This window comes from Leuciscus leuciscus (assembly GCF_965113295.1).
Source record: "Leuciscus leuciscus genome assembly, chromosome: 6".
NCBI classification, from domain to species: Eukaryota; Metazoa; Chordata; class Actinopteri; order Cypriniformes; family Leuciscidae; genus Leuciscus; species Leuciscus leuciscus.
In genome coordinates this window covers 47,748,184-47,766,357 of record NC_138730.1, presented here as the reverse complement: position 1 = coordinate 47,766,357, position 18,174 = coordinate 47,748,184, and the positions used below count along the sequence as shown (strand labels likewise).

Sequence of the window (18,174 nt, the reverse complement as noted above, 5' to 3'; positions counted from 1 at the left end):
TGTACATATCTTTCTTGTTTACCTCTTTATAACTTATAAAAATAAGGTGCAATGAAGGACGTACGTTCCCCTACGTGTGCGCTGCATCTGGACCTGATTTTGAGGTGATAGCATAAAGCAATCTAAAGTAACAGCATTTGGAACCAACGTAGCCTTTTTGTTGAGCTCTTGACGCCCCCTAATGGGCATTTTTAGAATAGTTCCTCTGTGTGGAATATCTCGTGATCGACGCAATTTATTATGTTGATTTTTAACTAATTTCAATCAAGAGCATCCACTGTGCCATGTTCTACGATCGGGTCATGTTTCATGAAGTTACGAGCGAAAACACCTCGTGAAAGCTACATTTGTTTTTAGTTAGCGCCTGTGGAGTTTTGTGTGTCGTAACCAAGGTTATAATCATTAACGAAAACGAACGAAAAAACGAAAACTAGGTGGGAAAAAACATTGTCGTTAACTGAAATAAAAATAAAAACGAGGTATTACAAAAAAACGATAACTAACTAAAACTGTAATGTGTGTTTGGCAAAACTAACTAAAATAAAATAAAATTATAGAGTAAATGTCCTTAGTTTTCGTCTTTGTCAAGGTCTTTCATTTTTTAACGCTATTTAAAACACGCAGCGTATTCGTTCAGCTGCATTTCCTCTCTCTGTCACTCATGCGTCTCTCACATGCGCGCGCGCACACACACACACACACACACACACACACACACACACACACACACACACACACACGAACACAGCCCCTCCCCTCCGTGCACACCGCGTCTCCATGAGAACGAATGTTCATTCGAAGTTGAAAGCAAGTTCGCGAAAGGTTGGTATCTCTATCTCGTGAACACCTTTACACAATCACACATTAAAAAGTGGTATAAAAATATTTTAAATTCTGAATATAATTTTATCATTGTGTTAATGTCGACCCGAGAAGCGATTGCGCCTTACATTTACATTTATTCATTTAGCTGACGCTTTTATCCAAAGCGACTTACAATTGCTATATATGTCAGAGGTCGCACGCCTCTGGAGCAACTAGGGGTTAAGTGTCTTGCTCAGGGACACATTGGTGTCTCTCAGTGGATTCGAACCCGGGTCTCTTACACCAAAGACATGTGTCTTATCCATTGCGCCACACCACCCCGAGCCGTCTTTAGAAAGCTAACTAACTAGTCGCAAGTTTGAGGTAAAATGCACTTTTTGGTTGTGGTTGTCGATGTCAAAACACTATATAAGCTGTGATTCAAATATTAAATAATGTTATGTATTTTTTTTACTTTTACACTGAATTGCTGCTTCAATCCAGATGAGTAGGCTATTGACTGTATAGGGTAAATTTAGTATAGGGTGTGAAAATTGTACAGCTGTGGTATTTGTATAGGGTGTGAATTCTGTATAGAAGATGTGTAGATTTTTGGTATGGCGTGTGGATTTTGTAAGAGGTAAAGGAATTTCAATGGGGTGTGAATTTTTTTCTAAAATTGTATGATGTTTTTGATGAGTTATTATTACACAATACTTTTTCTGACCTTTTTGAATCTTGCCCCTGACAAATAACCCAAATTACAAAAAAGACTAAAACTAACACTAAAACTAATAAAAACTAAACTAAAACTAAGCATTTTCAAAAAATAAAAAATAAACTGAATTTGAAAACAAAAAGTCAAAACGAAATAAAAATAAAAACTATAATAACCCTGGTCGTAACTCTGTGAGGAATATTCCCGTGATTGACGATCAGGTCATGTTTCATGAAGTTAAGAGCGAAAACGCCACGTGAAAGCTACATTTGTTTTTAGTTAGCGCCTGTGGAGTTTTGTGTGTCGTAACTCCGTGAGGAATATTCCTGTGATTGACGATCGGGTCATGTTTCATGAAGTTACGAGCGAAAATGCCTCATGAAAGCTACATTTGTTTTTAGTTAGCGCCTGTTGAGTTTTGTGTGTCGTAACTCCGTGAGGAATATTCCCGTGATTGACGATCAGGTCATGTTTCATGAAGTTACGAGCGAAAATGCCTCATGAAAGCTACATTTGTTTTTAGTTAGCGCCTGTGGAGTTTTGTGTGTCGTAACTCCATGAGGAATATTCCCGTGATTGACGACCGGGTCATGTTTCATGAAGTTAAGAGCGAAAACGCCACGTGAAAGCTACATTTGTTTTTAGTTAGCGCCTGTTGAGTTTTGTGTGTCGTAACTCCATGAGGAATATTCCTGTGATTGACGATCAGGTCATGTTTCATGAAGTTACGAGCGAAAATGCCTCGTGAAAGCTACATTTGTTTTTAGTTAGCGCCTGTGGAGTTTTTTGTGTCGTAACTCCATGAGGAATATTCCCGTGATTGACGATCGGGTCATGTTTCATGAAGTTACGAGCGAAAATGCCTCATGAAAGCTACATTTGTTTTTAGTTAGCGCCTGTTGAGTTTTGTGTGTCGTAACTCCGTGAGGAATATTCCCGTGATTGACGATCAGGTCATGTTTCATGAAGTTACGAGCGAAAATGCCTCGTGAAAGCTACATTTGTTTTTAGTTAGCGCCTGTTGAGTTTTGTGTGTCGTAACTCCGTGAGGAATATTCCCGTGATTGACGACCGGGTCATGTTTCATGAAGTTAAGAGCGAAAACGCCTCGTCAAAGCTACATTTGTTTTTAGTTAGCGCCTGTTGAGTTTTGTGTGTCGTAACTCCATGAGGAATATTCCTGTGATTGACGATCAGGTCATGTTTCATGAAGTTACGAGCGAAAATGCCTCATGAAAGCTACATTTGTTTTTAGTTAGCGCCTGTGGAGTTTTGTGTGTCGTAACTCCGTGAGGAATATTCCCGTGATTGACGATCAGGTCATGTTTCATGAAGTTACGAGCGAAAATGCCTCATGAAAGCTACATTTGTTTTTAGTTAGCGCCTGTGGAGTTTTGTGTGTCGTAACTCCATGAGGAATATTCCCGTGATTGACGACCGGGTCATGTTTCATGAAGTTAAGAGCGAAAACGCCACGTGAAAGCTACATTTGTTTTTAGTTAGCGCCTGTTGAGTTTTGTGTGTCGTAACTCCATGAGGAATATTCCTGTGATTGACGATCAGGTCATGTTTCATGAAGTTACGAGCGAAAATGCCTCGTGAAAGCTACATTTGTTTTTAGTTAGCGCCTGTTGAGTTTTGTGTGTCGTAACTCCGTGAGGAATATTCCCGTGATTGACGATCAGGTCATGTTTCATGAAGTTACGAGCGAAAATGCCTCATGAAAGCTACATTTGTTTTTAGTTAGCGCCTGTGGAGTTTTTTGTGTCGTAACTCCATGAGGAATATTCCCGTGATTGACGATCGGGTCATGTTTCATGAAGTTACGAGCGAAAATGCCTCATGAAAGCTACATTTGTTTTTAGTTAGCGCCTGTTGAGTTTTGTGTGTCGTAACTCCGTGAGGAATATTCCCGTGATTGACGATCAGGTCATGTTTCATGAAGTTACGAGCGAAAATGCCTCGTGAAAGCTACATTTGTTTTTAGTTAGCGCCTGTTGAGTTTTGTGTGTCGTAACTCCGTGAGGAATATTCCCGTGATTGACGACCGGGTCATGTTTCATGAAGTTAAGAGCGAAAACGCCTCGTCAAAGCTACATTTGTTTTTAGTTAGCGCCTGTTGAGTTTTGTGTGTCGTAACTCCATGAGGAATATTCCTGTGATTGACGATCAGGTCATGTTTCATGAAGTTACGAGCGAAAATGCCTCGTGAAAGCTACATTTGTTTTTAGTTAGCGCCTGTGGCGTTTTGTTTGTCGTAACTCCATCAGGAATATTCTCGTGATTGACGATCGGGTCATGTTTCATGAAGTTAAGAGCGAAAACGCCACGTGAAAGCTACATTTGTTTTTAGTTAGCGCCTGTGGCGTTTTGTGTGTCGTAACTCCGTGAGGAATATTCCTGTGATTGACGATCAGGTCATGTTTCATGAAGTTACGAGCGAAAATGCCTCGTGAAAGCTACATTTGTTTTTAGTTAGCGCCTGTGGCGTTTTGTTTGTCGTAACTCCATGAGGAATATTCCTGTGATTGACGATCAGGTCATGTTTCATGAAGTTACGAGCGAAAATGCCTCGTGAAAGCTACATTTGTTTTTAGTTAGCGCCTGTGGAGTTTTGTGTGTCGTAACTCCGTGAGGAATATTCCTGTGATTGACGATCGGGTCATGTTTCATGAAGTTACGAGTGAAAACGCCTCGTGAAAGCTACATTTGTTATTAGTTAGCGCCTGTGGAGTTTTGTGTGTCGTAACTCCGTCAGGAATATTCTCATGATTGACGATCGGGTCATGTTTCATGAAGTTACTAGCGAAAACGTGAGCAAAAAAAATGTCAAACTTGCGCCAAGGATGACCGCCAACCAACTGTGTCTTAGCACCTAAGTGACGTCAGATCCTTCGCAACGCAGACGGGGTGAATTTATGAATGAAAGTTCTGTCACAAAACGATGTTGTTACGTATCCTCTCACTTTTTTAAGTGCGTATGGGGAAATCCTTGAGCTTTTCTAGTGGGTACACAGCCACACTCAGGTTGAGTCGCCGTCATTCCATGCGTTATGTGGGCCAGAATAATGTAGGAGATGTGGGCCACAACTGGGCCGGATGTCATTTGCTTGTTGGGTTGTACTCCTTCAGATCTGGTAGAAAGGCCTTGAGTGCCAGAAAAACCGGCATCATTTCTAGGAAGTTGATGTGCCAGCGCCACTCCCGACCAGGAGCCGAACGCCCACCCGCCGTCGCACAGGGACCCGAGCTGGACACATCCATCACGACTGCTTTCCTTCTGGAGAACAACCCCAGTTCTGTCAGGTCCACTATCGACAGATACGATTGACAGTTAGCATACAGTTTGGATCGGCGGTCTGGCTCTGTTCTGGTTAGCCTAGCATGGAAAAGAGCAGCAATAACCCTCCTCAGGGTGAACAGAACAGAACCAACATGAATGTATTGCAGACACAACCTTAGATAAACGTGTGTAAAACACACATTTTCTAAGGTATTGTTATCAAATTTTTAATTGGGATTGGTAAGGCTTCATGCTCTGATTCCCCTGTGTTTTCCAGCTAATAGCCCACAGCTATAGTTATCTGCAGGCACCTTTTTTAGTGTGTTCAAAGTTCTATAACTCAATACCAGTACAGTGATCCTGACTGTTTATGCCAAACCTCAAAATCCCCTTTCAAAAGAGACCGAAACCATGCATACACTCCAAATGGTTCAAGAACAGCATGCAATTTATTTTGGGTATGCCTTTTTTAGGCATTTTAGGGCAAATTTTACAGGAACGCTAAAGGGTTAATTAATAAACATTTTAATGGACAACATAATTCGAGAATTTAGTCTGATTCAAGGGGAATCAGAATGCTAAATCCTGACTGGGACAGGTGGAGCTGGGGAGGGAGGAGGGTCATCCGCTCCTGATATCTGCTGATAATACTGACAGAGCTTATATATGAATACAGGGATAGAGTCGTGTTCCTACAGGTCCAGGATCAGCTGACGAGAGCTTGACTAACGAGACCCACCAGAACTGACGCTACGCTTGATGTCTAACTGATACAGATGTGGCCAAGACCCTGACACAACCGTGGGTCACCCTGGGATTGAGGCGTCCCAGACACCAAGCGCCATATCACCCTGTAGCCCAAGACTGGTCACCCACTGAAGCTAAGCAGGGCTGAGCCTGGTCAGTTCCTGGATGGGAGACTCCTGGGAAAGCCAGGTTGCTGCTGGAAGAGGTGTTAGAGAGGCCAGCAGGGGGCGCTCACCCTGGGGTCAGTGTGGGTCCTAACGCCCCAGTGGGAGGTGAGACAATTTCAAGATCATTTGCGATTTATACATTTTTCATCTCGAATGTTTGAGAAATTATCGTAAGATCAAATGTAGGACAGTATCTATGCAACATTTTATAAATGAGGCCCCAATCTCTTAATAAAGTAATAAAAACCAACAAGTACCCATAATTCAAGGATTTACAGTAACTCACTGATATTGATACTTTAAACACAGTACATGTACAGGATCAGTCACATCACATCACTGAACACAGCAGGACCGCTGAAGAGATGTAACGTGTTTAAGACGGATCCACACTACACTCTGCTGGCGGTGTTTATGCGTGACACAACACGCATGTCAGTAGGAAATCATATTTACATTCTTCATACGCGACTCATCGTGCACAAATAATGATGTTTATGAACTGCACACATAAAATGCCTCATTATCTGACAGATTTCAGGGGTCCCGACTCTCTTCAACCAATCAGGAACATTTGGTTTATCGGGTCTAATAGAAGATCAATGCAAACACCTTCAAGTCCAAGTTAGGAGATTAAACACTGAATATTCAAATCTTCATGTTTGAGTGAATTTCACAAGAAATGTCCCGGTCATATTCCAATAATAATAAAAAAATCAATGTTATATTTATAATTTCTTATGATATATTGAAATTCATTCAGCAATGGACAGTATTTTTCAGAAAACAACTTTTATAATTTTTATGCTCAATAATATTTTAAATGATTATACATTTTTGACAAAACAGTAAATTACATTTATCATTATGTATATTCTTTTGGTTTTGTGAAATATGTGCGGCCAGGACATTTTTTCATGAGATAACCAATTTGCTTTTCTTTGTTGAATCTGCTTGATTTTATTTTGTGTTGATAAACATAATTCAATAATAATAACGCCATACTGTAAGCAATCAAAGCCAGATGAAACTTTGGAAAAGAAAGTCATGTTTATTCAGGTTCTCAAGGCATCGGTTTCTGAAAATAATGACATCATTAATCAATCAGCTTTCATTCAATTAAAGTCAACAAACAAACGCTGTGTCAGTGTTACTCTGGATTTACAAGCTCAGCGGAAACATGAGCGACTCATTGTGGACAGTCTGTGTTCGGGGATTACTCGTGTCGGTACAGTCGAGCGCAGGTCTGCAACGTTCCCAAATAAAAGATTCACATCAAAATGAAGTTTGAACTAAACTCAGTAAGCTATTGCACAAACTCACTGCATTCATGTCAACACACACACACACACACTCACTCACTCACTCACTCACTCACTCACTCACTCACTCACTCACTCACTCACTCACTCACTCACTCACTCACTCACTCACTACTTTAAAATCAGCTTTTGTTTTGTGCCCGTCCATGTCATAATCAGAAAAAATCATCTGGAATAAAACATAAAAAACAACAGACAAAAACAATATGAACAACTTTCCAGGAGACCAGACCAGTTCAGACCAGCCCAGCTAGAACCAGTGCGGCACAATCCTGTCAGGCTAGAATAAATTACTCTTGATCTGAAGTGTGTTTCTGTGCTGAAGGGAATGAGATTCTGTTCAGGAGGTGGATGTGGGCGTGTTATGGGCGGAGCTAAACAGAAGCTCCGCCTTCGAGTTGATGAGATTCTGTTCAGGAGGTGGATGTGGGCGTGTTATGGGTGGAGCTAAACAAGCCCCGCCTTTGAGTTGATGAGATTCTGTTCAGGAGATGGATGTGGGCGTGTTATGGGCGGAGCTAAACAAGCTCCGCCTTTGAGTTGATGAGATTCTGTTCAGTAGGTGGTTGTGGGCGTGTTATGGGCGGAGCTAAACAGAAGCCCCGCCTTCGAGTTGATGAGATTCTGTTCAGTAGGTGGTGTGGGCATGTTATGGGCGGAGCTAAACAAGCTCCGCCTTCGAGTTGATGAGATTCTGTTCAGTAGGTGGTTGTGGGCGTTTCACGGGCGGAGCTAAACAGAAGCTCCGCCTTCGAGCTGATGAAGTACGTCACCAATAGAGACAGCAGCAGCACAGCCACGCCTACTCCTAGTGTTAACATCTGCCAGAAACACACACAGAAAACAAACTAAATAAATCACAAAGCAAATCATAAATCTAGATGATTATAGATCCGATAAATGCAGTGTTGTGTGTAACTCATTACAAGTAACTTGAGTGATGTAGTCAGATTACTTTTTCAAGTAACTAGTAAAGTAACGCATTCGTTTTTCAATTTACAACTAAATATCTAAGTTACTTTTTCAAATAAGTAACGCTAGTTACTTTTCACATTTATTGACTGACAGCTCTCTTGTTGAGAGAAATAAAGTGAGGAGGTGTGTGTGTAAACATGATGGTTATTTCAGTTCTAGACTAAATGTGAACATGCATTCACTCGTCTCACTTTCAATCGGATCGAATCTCATTGGGATCGAGCTGGATCGGATCGATTAAGGCGTTTACTGGAAGGCTTCTCAGTGCGACTGAGCCGACAGTACATTGCTGACGGATTATTTGGTAGCCAGTGCCTGTGATGCGATGAAGAGCGTTACCTCGAGTTCTCGGCTGGCCACGAGGAAGACTCGCGCTCGGATGCTCTTCCAGCGAGACTCGGTCCATGTGGAGTAATCCCGGGAGCCGTACTCCATGCGCTCGAAGGCCGGAGACACGGCTTTAGCCAGACGCACCGACGCCCTCACACAGAGCGGCTCTCCACTGCCGTTCACCGATGGCCCCGTCACCCAGAAGTACGTGAACAGCTGAGAACACACACAGGGAACATGAGCGCTGGGCATTCTGGGAATACATTACTTTCTGCAGTTTTCATTTGTCCACCACCTCCACTGCAGAGAAAAAATAACTTTCTTATTTTGTGATTTTGAACATAACTATATAATTATTTAGACAACAATAATTGAACATTTTTAAGTTTTTAGAAAATTATACATTATGGAACATAATTCTATAAATATTTAGATGACAATAATTGAACATTTTTAAGTTTTTCCACACTATATATGATTAAACAATTCTATAATTATTCAGATGACAATAATTGAACATTTTCAAGTTTTTAACATTATATATAATTGCACATAATTATATTATTATTTAGATGACAATAATTGAACATTTTCAAGTTTTTAACATTATATATAATTGAACATAATTATATTATTATTTAGATGACAATAATAAAACATTTTCAAGTTTTTAACATTATAATTGAACAATTATAATTATTTAGCTGACAATAATTGAACATTTTCAAGTTTTTAACATTATATATAATTGAACATAATTATATTATTATTTAGATGACAATAATAAAACATTTTCAAGTTTTTAACATTATATATAATTGAACATAATTATATTATTATTTAGATGACAATAATAAAACATTTTCAAGTTTTTAACATTATAATTGAACAATTATAATTATTTAGCTGACAATAATTGAACATTTTCAAGTTTTTAGCATTATATATAACTGAACATAATTATATAATTATTGAGATAAATAATTTAACATTAAGTTTTTTAATTTTTTATAATTGAACAATTATATTATTATTTAGATGACAATAATCAAACATATTTTAGTTTTTAACATTATATATAATTGAACAATTATAAAAATATTTAGATAACAATAATTTAATATTTTTAAGTTTTTAACATTATATATAATGGAACATAATTATATGATTATTCAGATGACAATAATTGAACATTTTTAAGTTTTTAACATTATATATAATTTAAAATAATTATATAAATATTTAGATGACAATAATTGAACATTTTAAAGTTTTTAACATATAATTGAGCATAATTATATAAATATTTAGATGACAATTTAACATATATAACGGAACAATTATATAATTATTTAGCTGTCAATAATCAAACATATTTTAGTTTTTAACATTATAATTGAACAATTATAATTATTTAGCTGACAATAATTGAACATTTTCAAGTTTTTAACATTATATATAATTGAGCATAATTATATAAATATTTAGATGACAATTTAACATATATAACGGAACAATTATATAATTATTTAGCTGTCTATAATCAAACATATTTTAGTTTTGAACATTATAATTGAACAGATAATTGAATCCCACACTCCTGTTGGACATGCGCAGTGAGCGGAGGTTCTGATGCTTACGTCCTTGCTCTCGGGGTTCTGGCACTGGGTCTCTGTGAGGTTGGTGACGGTCCCGGTGAGGTTGGCCATGATGTACTGCACGAAGCGGGTCACGCTGTGCACGGGGCCGATGTTGCGTGGACCCACACCGATGTAGAACTGAGGAGGACCAGAGCCTAAACACAACAGGAGACAGGAGTCAGATATACGCTCTGTTATTTCACCAGCTGAAGATTTACAGCACAAACCCCTGAGAAGAACACACCCAGGGTTAGAAATCAACACACACCAGATGTGTGTAATAATCAGCTGTGACGGGGAACGCTGTCAAATCACCAGCTAATGTGGCCTGTTACTTATTATCTTCACTCACTTTTCTGGGGAAGTTTGTGTAAGACAAATCTGCTCAGATTAAGCACAAATACTCGTGAGTCATCATATATATTAAATACAGCGTATTGTGCAGAATCTGCTCATATCTGCTTACCTGAACACACACGTCACTGCACAACTAATAACGGCACGCTTGTTCATTTACACTGAAGCAACAGCGGAGATTAAAAAGCTTTCGGTTAAAGCTGCCGTCGGCAACATTTTTTTGATCATATTCAGTGTAATCGACACTATAATCCGACAAAACAACATAAATAAAGTGGTTTTAGAAAAAAACCCGAGCTTCCAACTCCACCTGGAGCGTGTTATTTGTTTTGCAAAAATCCAGCGCTCCCGCTTCATCAGGTCCAATCAGCGCAGGGGGGTGTGAGATCTGACTGTCAATCACAGGTCGTGCACACGCCACAGATCCCCCCTCACTCGCGCACGTTAATATCACATGCACACGCCACGCCTGAAGTTCGCCTGGAGATTGCATGAAGCGTGATGGCGGAGAGAAAATCTACTAACAAGCTTCCAATTCCTCGGTTATCTATGGATAGATTAGCCAGGGCAGCCTACCTCCGAGTCCATGGTGTTGATAGATGCTGAAGAGACGGACGCGTTCACAGAAAATCAGGTACACACGCACAGTGACGCACTGACGAGCACGACCTCGATGGGAGGGTGCTCGCTGGTTGTGGGGAGGGGCATGAGAGTTGTAAACATTCAAAATTTTGGCTAATCGACCCAATCTGCCAGACTTGCCGACGGCAGCTTTAACATGTTATTTTCCAACATCCTCATGTTTTGATGTTCTCTGTCCTGTATTAATCTGTGCAACTAAAACACATTTATGGAGAAAAGGATGAAAGAGGAAGAGTAAACGCTGGATGACAGGATTTTGTTTGAATAAGAAATGTATGTATGAAATCCAAACTTTATATATATATATACACAGTCCCTGACAAAAGTCTTGTCGCTTGTGTACAAATTGACCTGAAGTGCCGGTGAAATATATTTCTAATCAAGATTTTTTTACAAGTCAAGTCAAGTCAAGTTTATTTGTATAGCGCTTTTCACAATACAGATTGCATCAAAGCAGCTTCACAGTATTAAATTAAAATAATACAACAAAGTTTGTTTCAAGAGGAATTTATTGATTGATAAAATTAAATTAAATATCCCCAAAATATCCCCAACTGAGCAAGCCAAAGGCAACAGTGGCAAGGAACCGAAAAACTCCATCAAGTGACCTAATGGTGTCCTAAAACTCCATCAGGTGACCTAATGGAGAAAAAAAAACCTTGGGAGAACCCAGGCTCAGTCGGGGGCCAGTTCTCCTCTGGCATTGGATAGAGGCCGGATTGTAGTTTGAACTGTGGGATTATATGAATGCCTGGCTGAAGAGATGCGACTTTAATCTAGTTTTAAACTGGGAGAGCGAGTCTGAGCAACGAACAGTATCAGGAAGACTATTCCAGAGTTTTGGAGCCAAATGTGAAAATGCTCTCCCTCCTTTGGTCGTTCTGGATATCCTAGGTATGACCAAAAGCCTTGAATTTAGTGATCTTAAAGAGCGCGATGGATTATAGGGCGATAGAAGATCCGTTAAATAGACTGGAGCTAAGCCGTTTAGGGCTTTATAAGTCAGTAGCAATACCTTGTAATTAATACGGAACTTTATAGGTAACCAATGCAGTGATGATAAAATCGGTGTTATATGATCATATTTTCTTGATCTCGTAAGAACTCTAGCGGCGGCATTTTGGACTAACTGTAGCTTGTTTATTGAGGATGCAGGACAACCAGCTAGTAAAGCATTACAGTAATCCAGTCTCGAGGTCATGAATGCATGAACTAACTTTTCTGCATCAGAAACTGATAGCATATTACGTAGCTTAGCAATGTTTCTAAGGTGGAAAAAGGCTGTTTTTGTAACATATGAAATATGATTTTCAAAAGACAGGTTGCAATCGAGTATAACACCCAGGTCTTTTACTGTAGAGGATAAAGTAACAGGACATCATATGATGTTAAAGTTGTATTGTGCGAGGTTTTGTGGGCGGTTTTTTGAACCGATAAGTATTACCTCTGTCTTGTCTGGATTTAATAAAAGAAAATTACGCGTCATCCAATCTTTTATATCTTTAACACACTCTGTCAATTTGGAAAATTTAGCGTTTTCATCCGGCCGTGATGAAATATATATTTGAGTGTCATCAGCATAACAATGGAAACTAATTCCATGTTTCCTTATAATATTTCCAAGTGGCATCATATATATTGAGAATAACAGAGGGCCTAACACAGATCCCTGCGGCACTCCATAGTTTACTGGAGTTATGATTGATTTTTCTCCATTTAAATAGACAAAATGGTAGCGGTCAGATAGGTATGATTTGAACCAGCTTAATGCTTGTCCTTGAACACCAGTATAATTTTGTAGTCGATCTAAGAGTATTGTGTGATCTATAGTATCGAACGCAGCACTAAGATCAAGTAAAACTAGTATTGAGATACAGCCTTGGTCAGAAGCTAAAAGTAAATCATTTGTGATTTTAACGAGCGCAGTTTCAGTGCTATGATGCGGTCTGAATCCAGACTGAAACTTTTCATAGATCTCATTTTGTTGCAAGAAAGAGCCCAGTTGAGCGGACACCACTTTTTCTAATATTTTAGACATAAATGGAAGATTTGAAATGGGTCTATAATTTGCTAGATTATTATGATCTAATTGTGGTTTCTTAATGAGAGGTTTTATAACTGCCAGTTTAAATTTTCTTGGAACATGACCTAAAGATAAAGACGAGTTAATAATATTGAGGAGAGGCTCTTCCACTACAGGTAACACTTCTTTCAGTAGTTTAGTTGGTATAGGATCTAATAAACATGTTGTTGTTTTAGATGAAGTGATAAGTTTATTTAACTCTTTTTGTTCTATAGTTGTAAAGCACTGTAATTGTTCTTGCGGGGTGATAATTGAAGCTAAATTATAAGGCGCGATTGAAGATTGAACGTTTATAATTGTGGTTCTGATGCTTTCTATTTTCTCAGTGAAGAAGTTCATGAAATCATTACTACTGAACTGTAACGGGATATTTTGTTCGGGTGACGTCTGTTTATTTGTTAGTCTAGCCACGGTGTTAAATAGAAACCTTGGATTGTTTTGGTTGTTTTCTATTAGTTTGCGGAGGTGCTCAGCCCTGGCCGCTTTTAGGGCCTTTTTATAACGCGACATACTGTCTTTCCACGCGATTCTAAAGACCTCTAAATTAGTTTGTTTCCATTTATGCTCTAAAATACGGGTTTCTCTCTTTAAAACATGCGTAGTATTGTTATACCATGGTGCTTTATTTTTCTCTCTGACCTTTTTTAATTTAATAGGTGCAACCACATCCAATGTTCTAGAGAGAATGGTGCTCATAGTGCTAGTTAGTTCTTCTAGTTCATCTGTTTGTTTGGGTTCAGGCAGCAGCTGAGACAGATTAGATAAGCAATTTGAGAAATTATCTATGGTGGATGGGAGGATTGTTCTGCCTGGTTGATAACGCGGCGCCGCATGACATATTACAGCAGTACGTAATATGCAAGTTACCATGTAGTGATCAGTGACTTCATCACTTTGTGGAATGATATCTATATCGGTTGGATCGGTTCCATGTGATATAATTAAATCGAGTGTATGATTAAGACGATGTGTTGGTCCGGTGACGTTTTGCTTGACCCCAAATGAATTTAATAAATCTGTAAACGCAGCCCCTAACGCATCATTTGGATTATCTACGTGTATGTTAAAATCTCCAACAATGAATGCTTTATCGACATTGACTAATAGGTCTGAGAGAAAATCTGCAAACTCTTTTAGGAAATCAGCGTAAGGCCCTGGCGGTCTATATACGGTAGCCAAGGCTAGAGATAAGAGCGTAACATTTAGTACAAGTACTTCAAATGAAATAAACTTATAACCCGTTTTCTGAGTAACATTTAGAATATCTTTATAAATGGTTGCAACACCTCCGCCACGGCCAATCAGACGGGGCTCATGCTTATAACAGTATCCAGGAGGAGTAGACTCATTAATACCGAAATAATCATTTGGTTTAAGCCAGGTTTCAGTAAGGCAAAGTATATCGAAGCTATTATCTGTGACTATTTCATTTACAATAACTGCCTTAGGTGTGAGTGATCTAATGTTTAGAAGACCTAGCTTTAGAAATAGTTTTTGTTTACTAATAGCAACATTTTCTGTTTTAATAACAATTAGATTTTTCCTAGATCCTGCATTAGATTTATTATTTGATCTCACTAAACGAGGAATAGACACGGTTTCTATGCAATGTTCTACACTGGTATTTATATCAGTTGAATTGGTGCAGCAGAGACTATGATTTGGACTTTTGGTTACTAGTCAAAGGGTATTTAACATTTTGGAGATGTTATCTGACAGAAGATCCGCTCCGAATCTGCTTGGGTGTAAGCCATCAGCACGGAAAAGCCTAGGACGCTCCCAAAACAGATTCCAATTATTTACAAAGAGCAGTTTCTGCTCATTGCACCATGACATTAACCATTCATTTAGCGCAAATAATCTGCTGAACTTTTCATGCCCTAGTCGGTACGTGGGAAGCGGTCCTGACACAATGATCGTTGTTTCAGGCGATGTGCTGCGTACCGTATCGAATAGATTCCTGAAGTCTTTCTTCAGAATCTCCGTCTGGCGCAGCCTGATGTCGTTCACTCCCGCGTGCAGGACCACAGTTCCGACGCGCTCGTCACCGTTCAGGATCTCGGGAACGCGAGCAGCGATTTCAGAAACACGAGCACCAGGGAAGCAGTGACTGTGCACCTTACTTTTACCTAACGTAGCGTGTACGTGCCGAACGATGGAATCGCCGATGATCACAGCATCGCGTTCTGTTTCGCGTAGAGGGGAGAAGCGGTTTTGTGTGGATAACTCGAAAACCGGGAGGGTCGGAGAAAGTCTTGGTCTAAACCTGACTCGCGCTTCCGCTGCGGAACCACCCAGGCTTCGTGGTGGCGTGTTGGAGCCGGAGTGAACGAGACCATGGCTGATTGCGACCGATGCTGAGGAACGTTAGTAACGTTAAACACTGATTTGTGTGCATCGGCGCGTGATGTTTCAAGAGCCAAACACCGGTCTCTCAGCTCGGCCTGTCTCAATAAAAGGTTGTGGATCTGTTTCTCAACAGCTTCCAGCTCAGACTGCAGTGCGTGCAGCTCAAATGTGTCCTCACCTGCACCAAGCGGTAGACTACTTACATCTGATATATTCGCCATTTTAACAGATGGACAGTGAGTTAGCAACGAAGCTACCAGTGATGCTATCAATATTAATACTAATTTATATTATAAGTTTGTTTGTAAGTGAGTGTGGAGAAGACGCGTTCAGCCGTGATCCACGGACGTACCTTTAAGAGTATGCAGCGTTGGATCACTAATAGGCTTGAGACGCGTCTGCTCAACAGTCCGCGTTGTAACAATGAGGTTTGAGCAGTAGTGCTTCTCAGTGAGGAAAAGTAGAAAATGTTCGTTTTAAGCGAGTTTAAAGAGAAAAATCAAGAATTATAAATCAAATCGATAGAGCTCCAAAAACAACAACGCATTCAGACGCAACGCATGATAATGACAGGACAAGACATTACTCACCGTGTTTGTTGAGTGTTTCTTATTCACCTGAGCTTTTATGAACTCAAAGGCGCGAGAGAAAATAAATAAAAATAGCTGAGCGCACGGGTGGCGCGTTAACAGGCTAGCGAATTACTAGCGTGTTGTGCGTCAGGGTTGGGTAAGCTGTATTTAGTAGTAATATAAACAACTAGAAATTGTAGTAAATGATGGTTCAAAACAAGGAAATACGAGGCTAAGACGGAGCTTACAGCTCCGAAGCAAACACACTCACAGCAGGCAGCGATCGAGGCAGAGAGAAAAATCAAGAATTATAAATCAAATCGATAGAGCTCCAAAAACAACAACGCATTCAGACGCGACGCATGATAATAACAGGACAAGACATTACTCACCGTGTTTGTTGAGTGATTCTTACTCACCTGAGCTTTTATGAACTCAAAGGCGCGAGAGAAAAATAAATAAATAAAAATAGCTGAGCGCACGGGTGGCGCGTTAACAGGCTAGCGAATTACTAGCGTGTTGTGCTAGTAGCAACGGAAGCCAGCGATGTTGGGCAAGCCGTATTTAGTAGTAGTATAAACAACTAGAAATTGTAGTAAATTATGGTTCAAAACAAGGAAATACGAGGCTAAGACGGAGCTTACAGCAACGAAGCAAAAACACTCACAGCAGGCAGCGAGGCAGACAGGAGCAATCGAGAGACGCACACAGGAGAGTGTGACACAAGAAATGGCTCATTTTAATCCCAACAGCTTTTGTAATAATGATTCAGTGCAAAACGAAACTCAAAAAGTATTCTAATATTCACAGCTTGGTAAAGCCCATTGAGTCAATTTTTGCAAAGACAAAAGTGTTGTCGCCTTGTCATATGAGCTTCACCTGTGACTAATAATGGATCAATTAGGTCTCAGGTGTGTATAAAAACAACCCCAGTACACTAGACCTTCACATCAACTGCAACTAGACCTCTGCAAACATGCCTAAGATTCACCCTGAGACTAAAGTTTTGATTATCAAGAGGCTGAAGACCAGATCCACTGCTGATGTGGCAGACACCTTCAATGTGTCTCAGCGTCAAGTACAGAGGATAAAAAAAACATTTGAAGACACAGTAGACGTTTTTGACAAGCCCAGGTCAGGCAGACCCCGCAAGACAACTGCTCGAGAGGACCGTTTGTTGGCTCGAAAATCCAAGGCCAGCCCATTTTCCACTGCAGCAGAGCTCCACGAGACCTGGTCACCTGAAGTCCCTGTGTCAACCAGAACAGTTTGTCGGATTCTGTCTCGAAATGGCTTCCATGGTCGAATCAGTGCCCAGAAGCCAGCACTAAACAAAAGACAATTGAAAAACCGTGTGGCATTTGCGAAGGCCCACAGCCTGCTAAAAGGATGGACGCTGGAAAAGTGGAAGGTGGATTTTTCAGATGAATCTTCTGTTGAATTACACCACAGTCGTCGCAAATATTGCAGGAGACCTACTGGAGCCCGCATGGATCCGAGATTCACCCAGAAAACAGTGAAGTTTGGTGGCGGAAAAATCATGGTCTGGGGTTACATCCAGTATGGGGGTGTGCGAGAGATCTGCAGGGTGGAAGGCAACATCAATAGTCTAAAATACCAAGAAATCTTAGCTACCTCTTATATTCCCAACCATAAAAGAGGCCAAATTCTGCAGCAGGATGGTGCTCCATCGCATACTTCCATCTCCACATCAAAGTTCCTCAAGGCGAAGAAGATCAAGAAGCTCCAGGATTGGCCAGCCCAGTCACCAGACATGAACATCATTGAGCATATGTGGGGTAGGATGAAAGAGGAAGCGTGGAAGACGAAACCAAAGAATATTGATGAACTCTGGGAGGCATGCAAGACTGCTTTCTTTGCTATTCCTGATGACTTCATCAATAAATTGTATGAATCCTTGCCAAACCGCATGGATGCAGTCCTTCAAGCTCATGGAAGTCATACAAGATATTAAATTTGGATCTCACAGCACCACTACTTAATTTGCTGACATTTTTGTATTTGCAGTAAATTTTTTCAATTTCTGTATAGGCGACAAAACTTTTGTCTTGCCAAAATTTGACCTTTCTGTCTTGATTAAATGATAAATCTTTTTTCAGTGAAACTAATTTATTTCAGTGCATTAAACATCATTTGGGAGGGTTTTAGCTTTTCATATGAGCTA

At 40.0% G+C, this 18,174-nt stretch overlaps 1 protein-coding gene across 4 annotated transcripts in view; it reads right to left on the bottom strand.

The window, feature by feature from the left end:
* Nucleotides 1-6,750: 6,750 nt before the first annotated feature.
* The window catches only part of ncstn (nicastrin), a 26,358-nt gene continuing 14,934 nt past the window's right edge, over nucleotides 6,751-18,174 (bottom strand). Inside the window, exons 15-18 of one of the 4 annotated variants that reach the window (XR_014206762.1) lie at nucleotides 9,987-10,141; nucleotides 8,356-8,562; nucleotides 7,150-7,862; nucleotides 6,751-7,112 (exon numbers count right to left, since the gene is read on the bottom strand). Coding sequence is in view for 1 of the 4 variants with exons in the window: in XM_082173022.1 (XP_082029148.1) it covers nucleotides 7,740-7,862; nucleotides 8,356-8,562; nucleotides 9,987-10,141 (485 nt within the window). In the remaining 3 variants the exon portion in view is untranslated. Of the gene's footprint in view, nucleotides 7,863-8,355; nucleotides 8,563-9,986; nucleotides 10,142-18,174 lie in introns of all 4 variants that reach the window. The other 3 variants (XR_014206763.1, XR_014206764.1, XM_082173022.1) reach the window with 3 other exon arrangements.